This window comes from Ascaphus truei, chromosome 3, assembly GCF_040206685.1.
Source record: "Ascaphus truei isolate aAscTru1 chromosome 3, aAscTru1.hap1, whole genome shotgun sequence".
In the NCBI taxonomy this organism is placed as follows: Eukaryota; Metazoa; Chordata; class Amphibia; order Anura; family Ascaphidae; genus Ascaphus; species Ascaphus truei.
This window is the reverse complement of record NC_134485.1, coordinates 18,973,133-18,989,728: the sequence shown is the minus strand read 5'-3', so window position 1 is coordinate 18,989,728 and position 16,596 is coordinate 18,973,133. Positions and strand designations below refer to the sequence as shown.

General features: G+C 42.3%; 1 protein-coding gene across 1 annotated transcript in view; it reads right to left on the bottom strand.

Annotated features, from left to right (window-relative positions):
- TMPRSS2 (transmembrane serine protease 2) overlaps window positions 1–16,596 on the bottom strand; it is a 64,430-nt gene that overhangs the window by 16,180 nt on the left and 31,654 nt on the right. Inside the window, 10 exon segments of the mRNA XM_075593701.1 lie at window positions 160–230; window positions 233–264; window positions 2,080–2,106; window positions 2,177–2,282; window positions 3,800–3,972; window positions 6,950–7,118; window positions 8,706–8,749; window positions 10,061–10,171; window positions 12,594–12,723; window positions 16,458–16,580. Of these exon segments, the coding sequence (XP_075449816.1) occupies window positions 160–230; window positions 233–264; window positions 2,080–2,106; window positions 2,177–2,282; window positions 3,800–3,972; window positions 6,950–7,118; window positions 8,706–8,749; window positions 10,061–10,171; window positions 12,594–12,723; window positions 16,458–16,580 (986 nt within the window).

Sequence of the window (16,596 nt, the reverse complement as noted above, 5' to 3'; positions counted from 1 at the left end):
CAGCTTATATCTCACTAACGTGATGTTAACCTCTGGGTTTACTGCGCTTAGTGGATCAGGGCTGAGACTGCTTTTTTTAATGTACATTTTGTTAAATCTGAATGTCTTGCGTGTGCTGCGATATCTAAACCACATCCAACGGACAAAGGAAACCTTTACCTGGCATGAATCGACTCCCCACTCAGGTAACCAGCAGATCATTGAAGAAGTTATTGCTCCATTGTAGACAGAGGATAGTTGCATATTGTTGAGTCAATTATAGTACTTTACTAGCCATCATAACATTAGGAGCTGAGCCTGCAGGTAAGGAAACAGAAACCAATAGTGAGCATGACGGAGGTCTGATTTTAGTCCGGTAGCCATTTTAATTCTCCCGAGATTTTGTTTTAGGGTTGTTTGATTTTTTTTTGTCTAGAAGATAGGATTCATACACGTGGATTGCGATTAAGGAAGGGAGGTTTTGTAAAAGCCCTATGGAAGGAATAGAAGGATAATGCTGGTTTGTCTACAGAGAGCATCAATGTCTGGATAATGGATGATGAGTACGATCAAGACAATTCATCAAACCTTCCCACACAGTTGCAAGTTGTGTGTTATCCGATCATATTACTGTCCATCTAATAGGGGCAGTAATCAGCTTCTTTAGATACATTAAATTATCCTTAAAGTAACATTGTTTCTTATTTGCATCTCGTGTCGGGACACTGCATGCAGCTACTTATGTTTTTCTGTTGGCAAATTATGGTAACATAACTACATAGTTAGCTTAGCTATGTTCCTTTGTTTACAATGTCGATGACAAACTAATGTCTTTTGGTAAGAAGTTATTGTCAAATATTATAAAATCACTCCATCTTTAAAGAGGCACTCAAGCAGCACTTAAATAATAATAATAATAATAATATATATATATATATATATATATATATAGTCAGATAAGGCAGTTGGCACTCCAATAGTGCTGGTAAGCCACAGGTGCACGTCCCATATAGAGAATGTAGTTATACGTTACCGTTCAAGGATGGTAAACAAGAGACAGCACTCAATGTTGAAATCAAAGTGTATTAGTGAAAGCAAAAATACATCCAGAAACCCAACATTTCGGTCCTACAGAATGGGACCTTCCTCATTCTGTAGGACCGAAACGTTGGGTTTCTGGATGTATTTTTGCTTTCACTAATACACTTTGATTTTCAACATTGAGTGCTGTCTCTTGTTTACCATCCTTGGAACGGTAACGTATAACTAATATTATATATATATATATATATATATATATATATATATAATATATATATATATATATATATATATATATATATATATATATATATATATATATTATATATATATATATATTATATATATATATATATAAAATGTACAGCCTTTCATTACCTTTATGAAAACAATTACCTAAGCTGCCGATCCATCATCCTCCCATACTAGATCAGCAAGATCCTGCTTCCCAGGTTCACTAAATGGCCGCCTTTGTTTCAATCAATCCTTCAGTAAGTAACTCAGCAGCTACAATGTATCCTTATATTACTAAGGTAACATTATCTATTGTTACAGTGTGCAGCTCAAACTGCTGGGAATATTGGCAACAAATGGTCACAAACAGGAAAGTGTTGCCAATATCTTGCACTGCTGTGGAGGTGGGCTAGAACCTGCTGTAGAAATCAAAGGCTGCTCAGTATATTAAAACTCATTAAAAATGAGAAAAAACTGAATTTAAAAAATCTTAGTATTATATAATACTTAATAGCGGATTAAAAAAATAAAATAAAAGTAGGCTATTGCATGGATTGCTCCTTTAACATACAAAGCTCATATCCAAAGAGCGGTGCTAAGCTCCAGCACACCTCAGCTCCCATTCAAATGAACGGGGGGAAAAGCCTGCAAGAGCTTAGCACTTTTTGTGGATTCGGCCCAAAGAACCCTATAACTGTTCTAAAAGCAGCTTCCTATTGGCCCTTTTTGGTTATGTGTTCCTGACTCCTGCTACCAATAAGTGCCATCACACACACTTTATTGAATACATCTCTAGAAATCAGAAAATCCAGTGTGCTCAGTCACACATTCGGAATCATTAAGACTGTCACACTTCAGTTGTAGTCGGCCCAGAATTAGAGGGATAAATCCACCATCAGATACTGTCAGTAGGTACATGAACTTTATCTCACCTCCTTCAGAAGTTGTACCCCATCCAGATATCCAACATGACTGTCCAGCTCCCCACAACATTCCAGGATTGGGCAAACACACAGGTTGGATGTTGCCTGCAGCAAGAACAATGAATAGGAATAAAACATCGACAATGAATCAACATCTGTCCATTTTTTTTTCATTTTCTTTTTATTATGAACCCAGGTTCTACAAAGCAAGCTTAAGATGAAGCTCGCATCATGAACTACCCGTTTCCTCTCCTCTGTATCCTTTTCTAGTGGTTTAAGTAACAGTGACGACACATGTTTTGTGTGGTGCATTTTAGGTGGCCACCCAGTGATGGGGACAGCAAAAATACCTTGGTGCCAGAAAGGCACAGTGCATAATGATGTGATACGAACAGCAAATTTAAATTGATAGGTTTTACATGCAGGAAGTGCTGATGTAATCCATCAGGATTTATAAGGACCATGTCCATGGTCTGGTTTAGACTAGAGATGGGCACTTTTTTTGCAGATGTGGATCCGCCTCGGATCGGCTGGTTCCTTGGGTCCGCGGATTTCCGCAAATCAGTCTCAAAAAGGGCGATTTGTCTTTTCCGAATTTTTTTTTTTTTTTTCAATCGCGACAATCCACATGGCTTATTGCCAGAATCCGTTGGCGGGTTTTTGAAAATCCACTCACGGATTGCGGAATCCACGGAGTTGGGTTCTTAAAAATCCGTGCAGATTGTATCCAGTGGGGCTTTTGGATTAATCCTCACAGATTGAAACCAGAACAATCCATCTACGGATTTTACCCCGCGGAATGGATTTTGAATGGAAAGCTCGGGAAATTCTGGGAAACAGATTGACAGTTTCGTTCGTCTCTAGCTTAGACAATCTTTTAGCTCTTTGAAAATATAGAAGTTTAGATGTAATATCACAATTTATCATATACCTTCTCCTATTAATATTTCACACCACGGGTGAATCTAGTGCTTTTCTGCTTACTCTTCATATCTATGAATCTTTTAGCTCTGCCTGTGTGAAACATACAGTGTTGATTGTCAATATGCATTTTTTTTTTTAAAAACAGCTAAGAGCCAATAAAAAGAACTTAGTTTCTGCAGTTGCACTGGTTTTCAACATCACAGTTACCTTAAAATGAAAGACAATATGAGAATTCCTCTATGGGTGGTCAAATGGTCTGCCGACCGTGATCCAAGAACCACTGCTTTATGGATCATTGACAATACACTAGTGACACAAAAGGACGGACGCTTGTAGCTCACGTTCCAAGAAGCAGTTTTTGCAACAAGGAAAGAAAGTCCTTGGGTTTGTTCTGATTTATTAGTTGCTGCCAGAACAGATCATCTCCCTCCCCCCTAATTAAATCCAATGCCGGCCCCCCGTTTTGGAAATCTGGTGCGGGTGAAGAGGGTCTCTCTGTATATCGGACACTAACATTGTTCGATTGAATGGAAAACAAACTACTTTCCCTTATGATAACATGGACGTTTTCATGTTTATTCTCCTTTGCTCCTAAACATCTGATTACAGTTCCTATTCTACCTCTTTGCCATTTATATTCATGACATAAATACATTTATTGTAACTCTTTTGCAGAAGAGGGAAAAAAATACACTTACTTGAAAATGTTAACGGTGATGTTAATTTCATGAGGGCAATATCATTGTTCTTTGTTGTTGTATCATAATCGTTGTGGGCAATCACTTTTTCCACCAAGTAGTAATTATTAATCATATTTGCCTTGTTTAATTGTCCGGCATACACTGTCCATAGGTATGCATATGAATTAGCCCTACAAGGAAACAAAACATTCATGATGACAGCATATATTGTCTATCACAACACCAAAAAGAGACCTCCTGCAAATGTTTTTATTAAGTAGGTGACCCTATAGAAGCACCCCAAAGCAGCACTGCTAGAATAGAAGCACCCCAAAGCAGCACTGCTGGAATAGAAGCACCCCAAAGCAGCACTGTGAGAATAGAAGCACCCCAAAGCAGCACTGTGAGAATAGAAGCACCCCAAAGCAGCACTGTGAGAATAGAAGCCCCCCAAAGCAGCACTGTGAGAATAGAAGCCCCCCAAAGCAGCACTGTGAGAACAGAAGCCCCCCAAAGCAGCACTGTGAGAATAGAAGCCCCCCCAAAGCAGCACTGTGAGAATAGAAGCCCCCCCAAAGCAGCACTGTGAGAATAGAAGCACCCCCAAAGCAGCACTGTGAGAATAGAAGCACCCCCAAAGCAGCACTGTGAGAATAGAAGCACCCCCAAAGCAGCACTGTGAGAATAGAAGCACCCCCAAAGCAGCACTGTGAGAATAGAAGCACCCCAAAGCAGCACTGTGAGAATAGAAGCACCCCAAAGCAGCACTGTGAGAATAGAAGCACCCCAAAGCAGCACTGTGAGAATAGAAGCACCCCAAAGCAGCACTGTGAGAATAGAAGCACCCCAAAGCAGCACTGTGAGAATAGAAGCACCCCAAAGCAGCACTCTGAGAATAGAAGCACCCCAAAGCAGCACTGTGAGAATAGAAGCACCCCCAAAGCAGCACTGTGAGAATAGAAGCCCCCCCAAAGCAGCACTGTGAGAATAGAAGCCCCCCCAAAGCAGCACTGACAGAATAGAAGCACCCCCAAAGCAGCACTGAGAGAACAGAAGCACCCCAAAGCAGCACTGTGAGAATAGAAGCACCCCCAAAGCAGCACTGTGAGAATAGAAGCACCCCAAAGCAGCACTGTGAGAATAGAAGCACGCCAAAGCAGCACTGAGAATAGAAGGACCCCAAAAGAGTGGTCATTGCTTTGGCATTCCCACTGCTTGGATCCAGCTTAAAATAAGTATTCTTTCTTGGGCCCAAAAATGAACCAAAACACCTATGGTGTTGTACACCTATGTTGTACACCTATGTATAACTACATGTTATAGTTTCTTTGTAAACTTAAATAGATGGGTGTTTGATTTCTTCTGGCTGCTTCCTATTGTGTGATGTGCTAAAGAGGAGTTTACGCACAAAGCTCGTTCTCTCCTTTATTGGCCCTGTAGCAGTGGGCTAGGGCTTAAGTAAACACTTGCTTGACAAGGACTCCCCCATTCAGACGCCCTGATCAAAAAAAGAAGTTCATTTTTTTTTAAGAAACCTAAAACAGCCACATGTTTGCTTTAAGTGTGTGTATATTTAAGGAAGACAATTATATTTGTAGCCCCCCTGCTAGGGACAACTAGTGGGTAAGGGGTTAAGAACCCTACAGGGTTAACTATGTGGGGTCACAGAGAGTTACTTCCCTCCCCACCATGTGATACAGGATGACTTGCAGAAGTATAGCCACTCCACAGTAGGTCTTGGGACCAGGTGATGTCACCATAGATAAATGGGAGGAGACATATCTCCCACGAGTGTTCTAGAAGCAGGTTACTCAGCGTTCAGACTGGAGCCTCACAGTACGTCCGGTAACTGTTACGTAACGTGCCTTATAGGAGGTAGGCAAAAGCTACTGTGACAGCCGAAACGTTGGACATTAGATTTGTCTTCAATAAATATTTGCATCTATGAAATCTATGTATTTGCCTCTACTCCTTTCTTTTGCATCCTGTACATGGAACACAGCAGGTCTTCCCTCAATGGCGTTAGAGACCACCGGTATAAGTATCATTTATATTCTTTATCATTTATGTGCAACATTTCCTCCTATTATACTATATATACAATAGAGGTGATTTGGTGCTCAAGCATGGAATCCCATTAGATTATATTGTGAAAGGAACACTTCTGGGACATAATATAATTCAAACCTAATAAAGAGCTCCAGTTGCCCTGAAGGCAGGGGTAAATGCACAAAAACACCCCCCCTAACCTCATTGGGCTGGCCCCAGGTAAGTACTCACGAATGTGTCACCAGTGGTCCCTCTCAGTCTGCGTGCTGTTGCCAATAGGGAGAAGTCCAATGCAATGTGGGTTGGTGCAACGCACAGCAAAAAAGGGTGATGGCAGGTCTGGCAAAAATATTTCTTTATTATGTGGACATAGTTATGTCCACATAATAAAGAAATATTTTTGCCAGACCTGCCATCACCCTTTTTTGCTGTGTGTTGCACCAACCCACATTGTATTATACTATATAGTTAGAGCCCATAGTAATGGCCCATGAGGAGGAGTGAGCATGTGCTCAGCCGGGCGTCCTCAGAGTAGACGCTCCAAAGCACAATCAGATCAGCCTCAACAGAAGGTCCTGCGTAAGGTCCTAATCCGTATGCCGTATAACAAAATGGGATAATAGACCTAGACAATAGTGTGTGCCCCCGACCCAGAGCCGACCTGAGAAGGCATTATTGAAGCTATGCTGCAGATTGCCAATTTAACCAATACTAAAGGGAAAAAAGCGCAAGTACCGCCCCAGTGTATGAGCGAGAGCTACCAGGGGAAGCCGCACAGAGTAACCACTCTTTACCACTAGTTAATGCCTGGCGTGAAGTATGTTTTTTGTATGGCGAGCATTATCAATGGATGTGATTAAAGCTCTGGTTTGTACTATAAAAGTTCCTGGCACCTATCATTATTCTATCTGTATATCCACGTCCAGCCTGCATGGACCAGCACCCTGACAAGGTATGAGACACCGAGCACAGCCATGCTTATATCCAAATCTATGTGAGCTCCTTTAGCGCCAGGTAAGGAGGGTTACACATTGTTAAGTTGTTTTCAAAGGGTTTTCTTTTCTTTTTGCAAACAGGTATTACACCAAAGCTATACAGAAGTCACATATGAGTACTTACTTTTCTACACAGTGAGCAGCAGTTACTATCCAGTTAGGAGTAATGATAGAACCGCCACATGCATGTGCTCCTCTGATCTGAAGACTGACTTGCCATGGCCAATCTCCAGATAAAGCCGGGGATCCGCCAACTATTCTGTTATCCACATTCTTTGTAGACGCCCCACAAGCTGCAGTTAAAGGAATCCAACAGTGGGAACATACAGTATTACTCACTGTGTCGCGTACTATAGCTTATCGAAGTTTCACAACTAGAGCAATATGATGCAATTTTAGATCTTTGTCGCTCTGGCATCGATGTATCACTGTGTTTAGTGTAATGTTTTGCTTCACATGTGTCAGGGATTTGGAGAGTCATTTAGAGCAGCTAGGGGAGGGGTTGCTAGGAGCAATAATATAATGGGATGTACCAAGGTTTACATTTAAGGCTAAGGTCCCGCTGCCTCGGACCACACGCCCGCATTGCAGACAGGCGGAGCGTGGAGAGGCACGTGACCGCTATATGCGGTCTGTAGGGAGCGGGAGCGGGAGAGGGGGCGTGGTTTGACGGTCAAAAACTTTGCCAGGTCTGAGATGAGACCGTGGTGCCGTCCACACACAACACATATAACACACACACACACAAACACACACACACAATTTCCCCCCACAGCTCCTTCCCTGCTCCCCTTCCAAGCCGCCTCCCTTCCGTAGCTCCTTCCCTCCCCTCCTTGGCTGACTGCCGCACCACGTGACGCGTCAGAGCTGCAAATCACTAGGAGCTTGCAGCATCGGCCGGCTGACACGTCACAGCACGCAGTCAGCCACGTCGGAAGGAGCCACCGTTGACGCACATGCCGCTGGACCAAAGCTTAAACAATGGAGCAGAGCTGCATCAATTCAATTTACCCTATTTTTCTCACAGCCGGATGTAAGCAGCTTAAACAACAAGGTTTGTACATATAGAACAAGATCTATTTAACGCAAATAATTTCTGCTCCGTTAAAATGGGTCAAATTGCCCCGCTTAATACAAAGCCCCTAATGCGTTCAAACAAAGAGGGGTAGCTAAAGGAACTGTATTAATGATCCTTGTAGAAATGTAAAGTAGCTGTGCCACCTACTCTGTCTAAGTCATGTAAATCGCTCTCAAAGACATTGTTAAAGTTCACAAACTAATGTTCCAGGAATAAGGGGATTTTGTAGATGTCACCTTCTGTAATTATTGGCCAATATTGGTCATTTTTAATAATTTAATAGTAAAAAAAACAAAATAAATAAAAAACACACACACAACCTCGTGTGCGGTATTTCAACATGTGTCTGTCACAAAATGCATTACATTGACACAGAGTTGTCAAGTTGTGAATAGAATGCGTTGTAGTGGAGTTACAGGTTGGTAGTGTTATACATGGATATATGAGCATGTGACATACGGACATTACTTTCCCCTGTCATCTGCAGCAAATATCTCAAAATAGATTAAGCAGTCTGGCTGCCAGATCTCTGTCAGACGTAAGACAGTAGAGGAACAAGGTTTTATCGTGTAATTAGCCGGGACAGAATAAGCTTACAATGCATCTTTCCAAAAAGGGCTTGATATATAGCCCAATTTGAATAAAATGGGATATCATCTTCCTGCCAGTGTAGAAACAAGTTACAATAAAAGCATTTATTTGCATAGCAACATCATTGAACCTCTAATCCAGGAGTATGAACAGCCAATACCATTACGCTTACACTAAAAGGTCATTAAACTTTCTCTAATGCAACACTTACATACACATCGTAGTGAGACGACTCTCCCAGAAGAACAAGATTTACTGCAAAATAAAACAACCAACATCTTTATACATAAACGGGTTTGCACGTTACGAGTTGTGTTATGAGTTTATTTCAACTTGGACAACTTTTAACATTCACTATATGCTTTAACACAGGGGTGCGCAAACTGGGGGGCGTGGTGCTTACAGAGGCCCCGCGCTCTTCCCCACAACACTTCAATTAAATGCCAGGGGAATACGCGAGACTTCTGTATATCCCTTACCTTGTCTCCGGTGGCTTCTGGGGACACGATGTCACAGGACGCCGATGCCGGAGACAAGGTAATGGGGGGCACGAGCACAGGAAGAAAAAAAAGAACACGTGCACATATTTATCATTGAGGTACCCAAGAAGTCAGATTGGTCATGGATCTAGGCTAACACAGATGCCAACGTGATGCTTCATGCAGAATTTTGTTTTGTTGCTCAATATTGTGTTGTATTGTACATTTGTTCAACTTTAAGAAATATATATTTTTTAACATTGGTTAACTTGCATAAAGCAAAAAACACACATTGTTATTCATGCACATTGATAAAATGTTACATCGTGTGTATAAGACACATATAAAACAATGCATTTCCATCCCTCCACAGACCATTCTACTAGAAAATCACACACTGTATATCACATATTTCTATATACTGTATCAGCAGCCTCTGTAATACATAGTCACTAAACAATCACATTTAGATTTAATAACCAACAGGAAACACCAAACCACGTCAATGATAACCCCCAACACAGTGCCTTTGCCTGCTCCAACTTGTCCGTCATGTCTGCCACATTAAACTACAATAAAGAAAATGCCATCCTGGGTAAGGAATGACTTGCTGAGGAGTACTGAGCGTAGTTAAATGGCAGTGGGGTGACTCACCGTACAGAAACCGCACGGCACACGGCACACTGCCCACTTGCCAATGATTGTTGGAGCTACTCAAAACGTTTCTCATCTATATGACAAAGGAATCATAGATGGCTGGGGGTGCACAAGCGTAACAGGGGCTATTATATAGGGCAGGGGTGATCAACTCCAGTCCTCAAGCCCCCCAACAGGTCAGGTTTTCAGGATATCCCAGCTTCAGCTCCCAGCTTCTCAGCAAAGACTGAGCCACCTGTGCTGACGCAGGGGCGGATTGAGCCACCTGTGCTGAAGCAGAGATATCCTGAAAACCTGACCTGTTGGGGGGGGGGGGGGATGAAGGACTGGATTTGAGCCCCCCTGATATAGAGCATGTACATTTTAGTTTATTCATCCACAACCATGACATGCTTGAAGTCCCTAAGCTTAAGAAGAAAAAGAAATGTACCTGTTGTAAAGTAAGTTAAACAGCTTGGAATTCCCACTGCTCGTATTCAGATTCATGAATCCATTTGATCCAGGTGTAGCCAATATTGTATCACTCTTATAGTAGCTGCTTCTGAGAGAGAGCAAAGAGTGGAAATGTTGGAAAATGTCAATTATTCTAGGTTAGCACTTTATGGAAACTAGATGGGGGATATACTTTTAAGGACAATAAATAAACCATTTAGATTTTAGTGATCATCATTTATGTATCCGTGTTGATTTAACACAAAAAGTACACAAAGAATTTATTTTAACAAATATTAATATTCCATCACTAAGCCAACAAAAGTAAGAGTCGGACAAATGGTCCTTCTTCCATACTGCACAACTCTGTCCTTTACCTAATGTATCTTGATTAATTGTGTACTGCGTGTTACTTATGGGAGGTAACATTGTAATTGTTGCTAGGCTTTGAAGTTGAAATCAACAACTCCTTTCAACTTGCAATACAGTATCTCAAGAACCACAATGTAGCCGTCAGGGATTAATTGTGCCTCTCTCAATGTTATTTTATGTTGCAGAGTAACAATGCAAAATATAAACCTATTTCCATTTGTATCAAAAACAATGAAAAAGATGTATTACTTGATTAAACAGTTAAGCATCCCGTGAGATATCAGCTGGCACGTGATGTTTTTGCTTTTCTGAACATAATTGCTTCCAGGTATTGTACACAGCTTAGCTATTTAAAGCTCTGCACCTTTGCATGCTCTTATCCCAGCAGGATTCACATCGCTTGTACACGTACACTGCTGTTCTATACGGTTTCTCTGTAACAGCAAATCCTCTCTCTAACCCACCTCCCCCACAACTTGTAATCAATAAAATAAAGAAAGCCCTGGCCAATAGTAGAAGGGTAGCATGACCACTGGCCGAGAGGCCACGGTGTGATGTGCGGTTGGGGGGGTAAGAGGGAGGACTAGGTTATTTAAGGGGCTGCTGCCTCGTGACCTGCCTCTCTCATTCTCTGACCACCTCACCCCCACCCTTTTTGGGGTTCAAGTTTATTGGGTACTATGTTTTGTGATTGTATGGTAATGTTTTATACTTTCAAAGAAGAGGGACCCCAGGGTGTTAGGAACTAGGCGTGCTCAGGGGGTCATGTGGCGTCGGTGAGCGTAATCTGGTTCAATGGGTGGCGCTACTTGCTGGAGATTGCGGCTTTTGTTTAATAAAAGGCTGTGGCCATTTGCACCCAATTAAGGCGTCTGTTTATTTGGCTGGGTTATTAATCGGGATGGGCAGGAGTCGAAAGTACGAGGGTCATGTTTTCAGTGCAAAAAAAAAACCGTGAGTTTTGTTCCTTAACCCGGCTTATACAATACAACATATAAAAGTTACAATGTGATTTACAATGCAGCGGTTTGACTGAGAAAGTTGTACTCATGTTACAGCTCCATCTGATATTTAGATATTGGAATAAAAAAAATATATAAATAGATTCTTAATGTGCTTACAAGAGTGATTAGGGCAGGGGCGGCCAACTCCAGTCCTCAATGGCCACCCAACAGGCCAGGTATTAGGGATATCCCTGCTTCAGCACAGGTGGCTCAAAGACAACCTCCTGTCTGAAGCAGGCTCTTTGACTGAGTGACTGACATGCAAATGACATGCACAGTTGAAGACCGAAACTGAACCAGTGATTTGAGCTACCTGTGCTGAAGCAGGGATATCCTTAAAACCTAACCTGTTGGTGGCCATTGAGGAATTGATTTGGTCACCTCTAGATTAGAGGTTTTTAGGCACTTCAACAATCCAGAAGACCAAAATGTTCTCCGTGTGTGAGATATAGATCTATATCTACATACATATTTATATATACACACACACACACGCGCCAAAGTAAACCACATACTTTTATTTTACAATGCTTAACCCCCAGGGAAAGAATGGTGTCCAAATAGCATTGTGTGTCTACCTCAGACTCCGCAACCTCAAGTCCTCAAATCTATGACCAATCCCCACTGGGTTTATAATTACTGTACATCCCAAACCTGATCCCAACTGGAGGACAAAGTTATTATTGGTCAATAGTACCACCATAAACATGACAAAGTTTGATCGTATGTATTATGTCACTTCCCATGCAAGTAGTTTCTGTAATGAATTACTACATATTCCATTTGATACAGTATAAGGCATTTAAAATGAGAGATGGGCGAATTAAATGAAATTAAATTTCACAGATTCTTTCTTTTTTTTTTGTTGCTGCAAATTTGAATTTTGGGGGGGGGGGAAATTGCCCGTCTCTATTTGGAAAACGTTTGCAATCAGGATCTAACTACCCCTGTTAAATTATTTCCCCACTAATTCCAATTTTTTTCTTTGTAGATGGTTCACACCAAAGTTTGGAAAGGTGTAACCCTCCAAGTAGTTATTAGACACTCAATGTATTTAGATTGTGCATTTACTGTAGTGGAGTGGTAGAGTTTTTGATACAGACACATATATATATGGCATTGTGCTCTGTACCAGGAATGTTTGCTAATGCTTACGTGCTATATCCCATGTCCTTGCAGGCCGCCTTTCCAAAGTTATCATTCCAGATGGCACTGCACACAGGCAGCCATGCGGAGTTCTCCGACGAATAGGCCTGCAATTGGAAGTTTGGCCCATATAGTCGTACTGTAAAGGAAAGATAGAGCTTAGTTGTATTGAGAGTTGCGTGAGATCAGGAAGCAGTGTGATTAAGGCATTGAACTGTATTTAAGGTTCCATGTAGCAGATCTGTGCATTAACGGAGCGTTAGTTTATCTGCTTCAGCAGACAATACAGAGCAAATTGTGCTAAAATGTAGACAATGGATCCCAAAAAGGAAGGTAAAATACAAAAATAGATTTAAAAAAAAAATGGTAGAATTAATCAAGTATAAACAAGTAAATTCAGTCATACTGTAGGATGGTGGGTGCTACTACATTAGTGGTTCATCATAAACCTCTTGTAGGTCAGACTTTGATCTCTAAGCCATGATATCCTGGTGTGAACAGCTCACAAAGATACCTTTGCTTCCCATGAGCACGCTTGAGACCCTTGGGGAAGCAAAGATAGCCTTGTAAAATATAGGGCTTTGTGCATGGATTCTCACTAACCCCTAAATGTGATGCCATCCAACCGCAATATTGAGTCTGCAGGAACCGCTAGCTAGGGTGCTATAACATGCTCACACTGGGAGATGGTTGTCACGGGAGACCAGGTTATTTACACCTTTTTACCGGGATCATTCATTGAGCAAAACATGGTAGAGAAATAAATTGTAATTTATTCGGCATAAATTTGCTTACACACAGTGCAACACACAATACAAACGAAAATACACACTTACTGGGGGTCTGGGGTCGAAAACTAGACTTTCCTAGGTGCAGGGTACTCTATGGGGGAGTTTGACCCTGACCGGGACTTATCCCAGAATCTCCTGGAACTCAAATCAGCATGAAATCCCAGCTGCGACCGCTACGGTCGTTTCTGAGAACGTGGTCCCAAAATTCTTGTCTCTGGCGGGAAGGTTTTCAGGCTTCAAATCAAAGCCGGTTGCTTTTCTATTACAAACAAACCATCTTTGAAAAGCCCGCCCTCTTTTGGCTCAGACTCAAGGGGAACACGCAATCTGATTGGCTCCCGGCGTCTTTTAGTATTCCTTGCTTCATTCATAAAATAGAAGCAGACCGGTCAGCCAATAAGCACGTGGGAACTTTAAGCAGCCAATCGGAGCAAAGGCAGGTAGAAAAGCTGGGTGAGCGGGAAATTTGAAATAGCCAAGGGACATGCGCAAGCCTACCAAATCTCCACCCAGCTATCCCAATGCCACCCGCTGGGCAGGCGCCCCTAGGTCAGGCAGAACAAGTGGCATCCTTGAGGACTGCCATTGATCTCCGGACCTATTGGGCAGCTATGGCTGCTTTGAACTCTGATATGTCCAGCAGAACTACCGGCGCCTATGGGTTTCCACGGGATGCCTGTTTGGACATGGGTTCCGAATGTTTAAACATATTACAATACATTTTAATACACTCCGAGTCTCGGGGTACAGGGAACAGAAAAGGATAAAATTTACTTTTTTTTGTCTACCTGATGTCCCCCATGCTTTCCCTTTGACTCAATTTGGACTCTTAGAGTCCCCCCAACCTTATGGACGGTTGGGTACCCACAAACCATGTACTGTTGGTGGGTCACCTTGGCACCAGCTGGGGTACCCCCGTTAACCTAGGGATTCTCTCAGTTACAGGAATACATATTTTCCCTGTGCCTCATTCTCCTTTCCGAGTTGTGCTGAAGACGGGGTGCCCTAGTGGCGAGTCGCGCTTATGTTTTCAAGGGGAGGTATTGCCGGGACAATGTGTATCTGAGAATCAAGCATGATTTCCCTGAAGAAGTAGTTGATTCTACGAAACATGTTGGATGATTTTTATCTAGTGCCTTAATATTGCCATTGCCTCCATTGGCTTCACCCTGCTAGTATCACTCCCGGTGGTAATTTTGGGCTTATGAGAGACTCTGGGAGACTCTGAGAGACTTTGACTGCCTCCCTGCTGGTTCCCTCGCTGCTGCGGAGACTGTGACGTCATCACGCAGTATCCCGCGACGGAGCGACAACGTGGCACGCCGAGTGTACCCTTGCAGAGCTGAGGTCTCACCCCCGTACAGTGGATCTGCTCGCTGAGCTACACGAGCTGCACCAGACGGCTTGGAAGCGCGAGCGGTCCCACCAAGCACCAATACCTGCAACGGAGCCTGGTTGCTGTAAAGGGAAATCCCCTTGGGAGCGATGTACTGCTGGATGAGGGGTTTGGACATTAATCCTGCTCCTGAACCAACGTAGCGCCCCCGTTGAGAGAAGCAAGCTCCAGACTCTTCTGACAACAGTTGCTGAGTGGTAACGTGTGAAACACACTAAATGCACCTATTCCACTGTTTTGATGTACGCAGATTTATTACCCTGTAATTACTAATATATAGCATTACTTGCTTCACTATTTGGCGTTGTGCGCTGTTTCCTTTGTTTCCATGATTCCCAGGTACATTTATTGGGGAACCGGTAACCCTGGACCTCAACCTCCTAGGCACTTTCTGACAACGGTCCCTCTGCAAAACCCCTCTGGAAACTCATACCCTAGCAATCCACGCTTGATTTCATGCCCGGAAAGGGGGGAACCCCCCCCCCACACAAAAAATGGCTTTATTACATACAAAACAATGTAATGGTCATGGACCCAAGAGCTAACTCTTGACCCTTACACAGCAGGGGTAACCAAAACAGGCTTGACCTTTATTATAAAGCCTGGTTACCCCTTCCCGTCACAATGGTGCCTTACATTGAGAAACAGATTTGGGGCAGTGACAGGAAGCACAAGACCTATGTCTGAATTGTGATTAATATTCTACTGGAGAGGGCATATTGATTTTGTATTTATATTTTTGCTAATGAAATGTTTCACTCCGTTGGAAGGGTTTATTGGTGCTGAGTTTTTGTAATTAGAACATTAAATTGCAAGCCCATCAAGGTCAAAACTGCCTGATTGTATAGTGCAGCGGCTCTCACGGTTCGGGACCACGGCAGCACCGGGTTTTAGGATACACTCGCACACAGATGAATGTTTAAAGAACCACAAAGTTGTGAGTGGTTAGGGATCTTTTTATCGCACATTTATATTCATTTTGCGCGACACGTCTCCGTTTTCAGATAATGAACAGTGAAGAATTGTCTAAATTACAGCAGGTAATAACAAATGAATGCTAGTAAAAACACACTTTGTTGCTCTACTTTCCTATAAATCTATATAGCCTGCAATAAAGAAAGCATTCTGATGTGTTGAAAACAGGTCACTTGCTGTTTATACTGTAACAATACTGTTAACAGTTTGAAATACTACGACTCATATTTACCAAGCAATCTTTCTGCATAATACACCTTCCAGCTCTAGAACACACATCACAAACCCTTATTTTGTGCTGAAAAAGCATCTTCCAGTGCTTGATGCCTTATGGCAGAAGACCACTTAGTTTATATATTATGTGCATGTATTATGTATTGTGTGTATGTGAATGTATTGTGTGTATGTGAATGTATTGTGTGTATGTGAATGTATTGTGTGTATGTGAATGTACTGTGTGTGTATATATGCATGTGTGTATATGTATGCATGTGTGTATATGTATGCATGTGTGTATATGTATGCATGTGTGTGTGTGTATATATATATATGCGTGTGTATACACACACACACACACACACACACACCCACACACACACACATCTTCCCTTCAATGGCAGGAAAGATGAGTGATAACAAGCATTAGAGTATAATATTCAGATTGTCATGTGCTGTGCTTGTCCATCTAATCACACACCACTCAGTACGTACCGCAGAAGATTTCATCTTCTCCTTTAGGACACTGGGGTGTCCCATCACACCACTGGGAGGAACTGACATAACTGCCAGAGGAGCCACATGCCTTTCCCGAAAGCTTTTCATTCCTTGATGTTACTGTGAAAAAATAAAA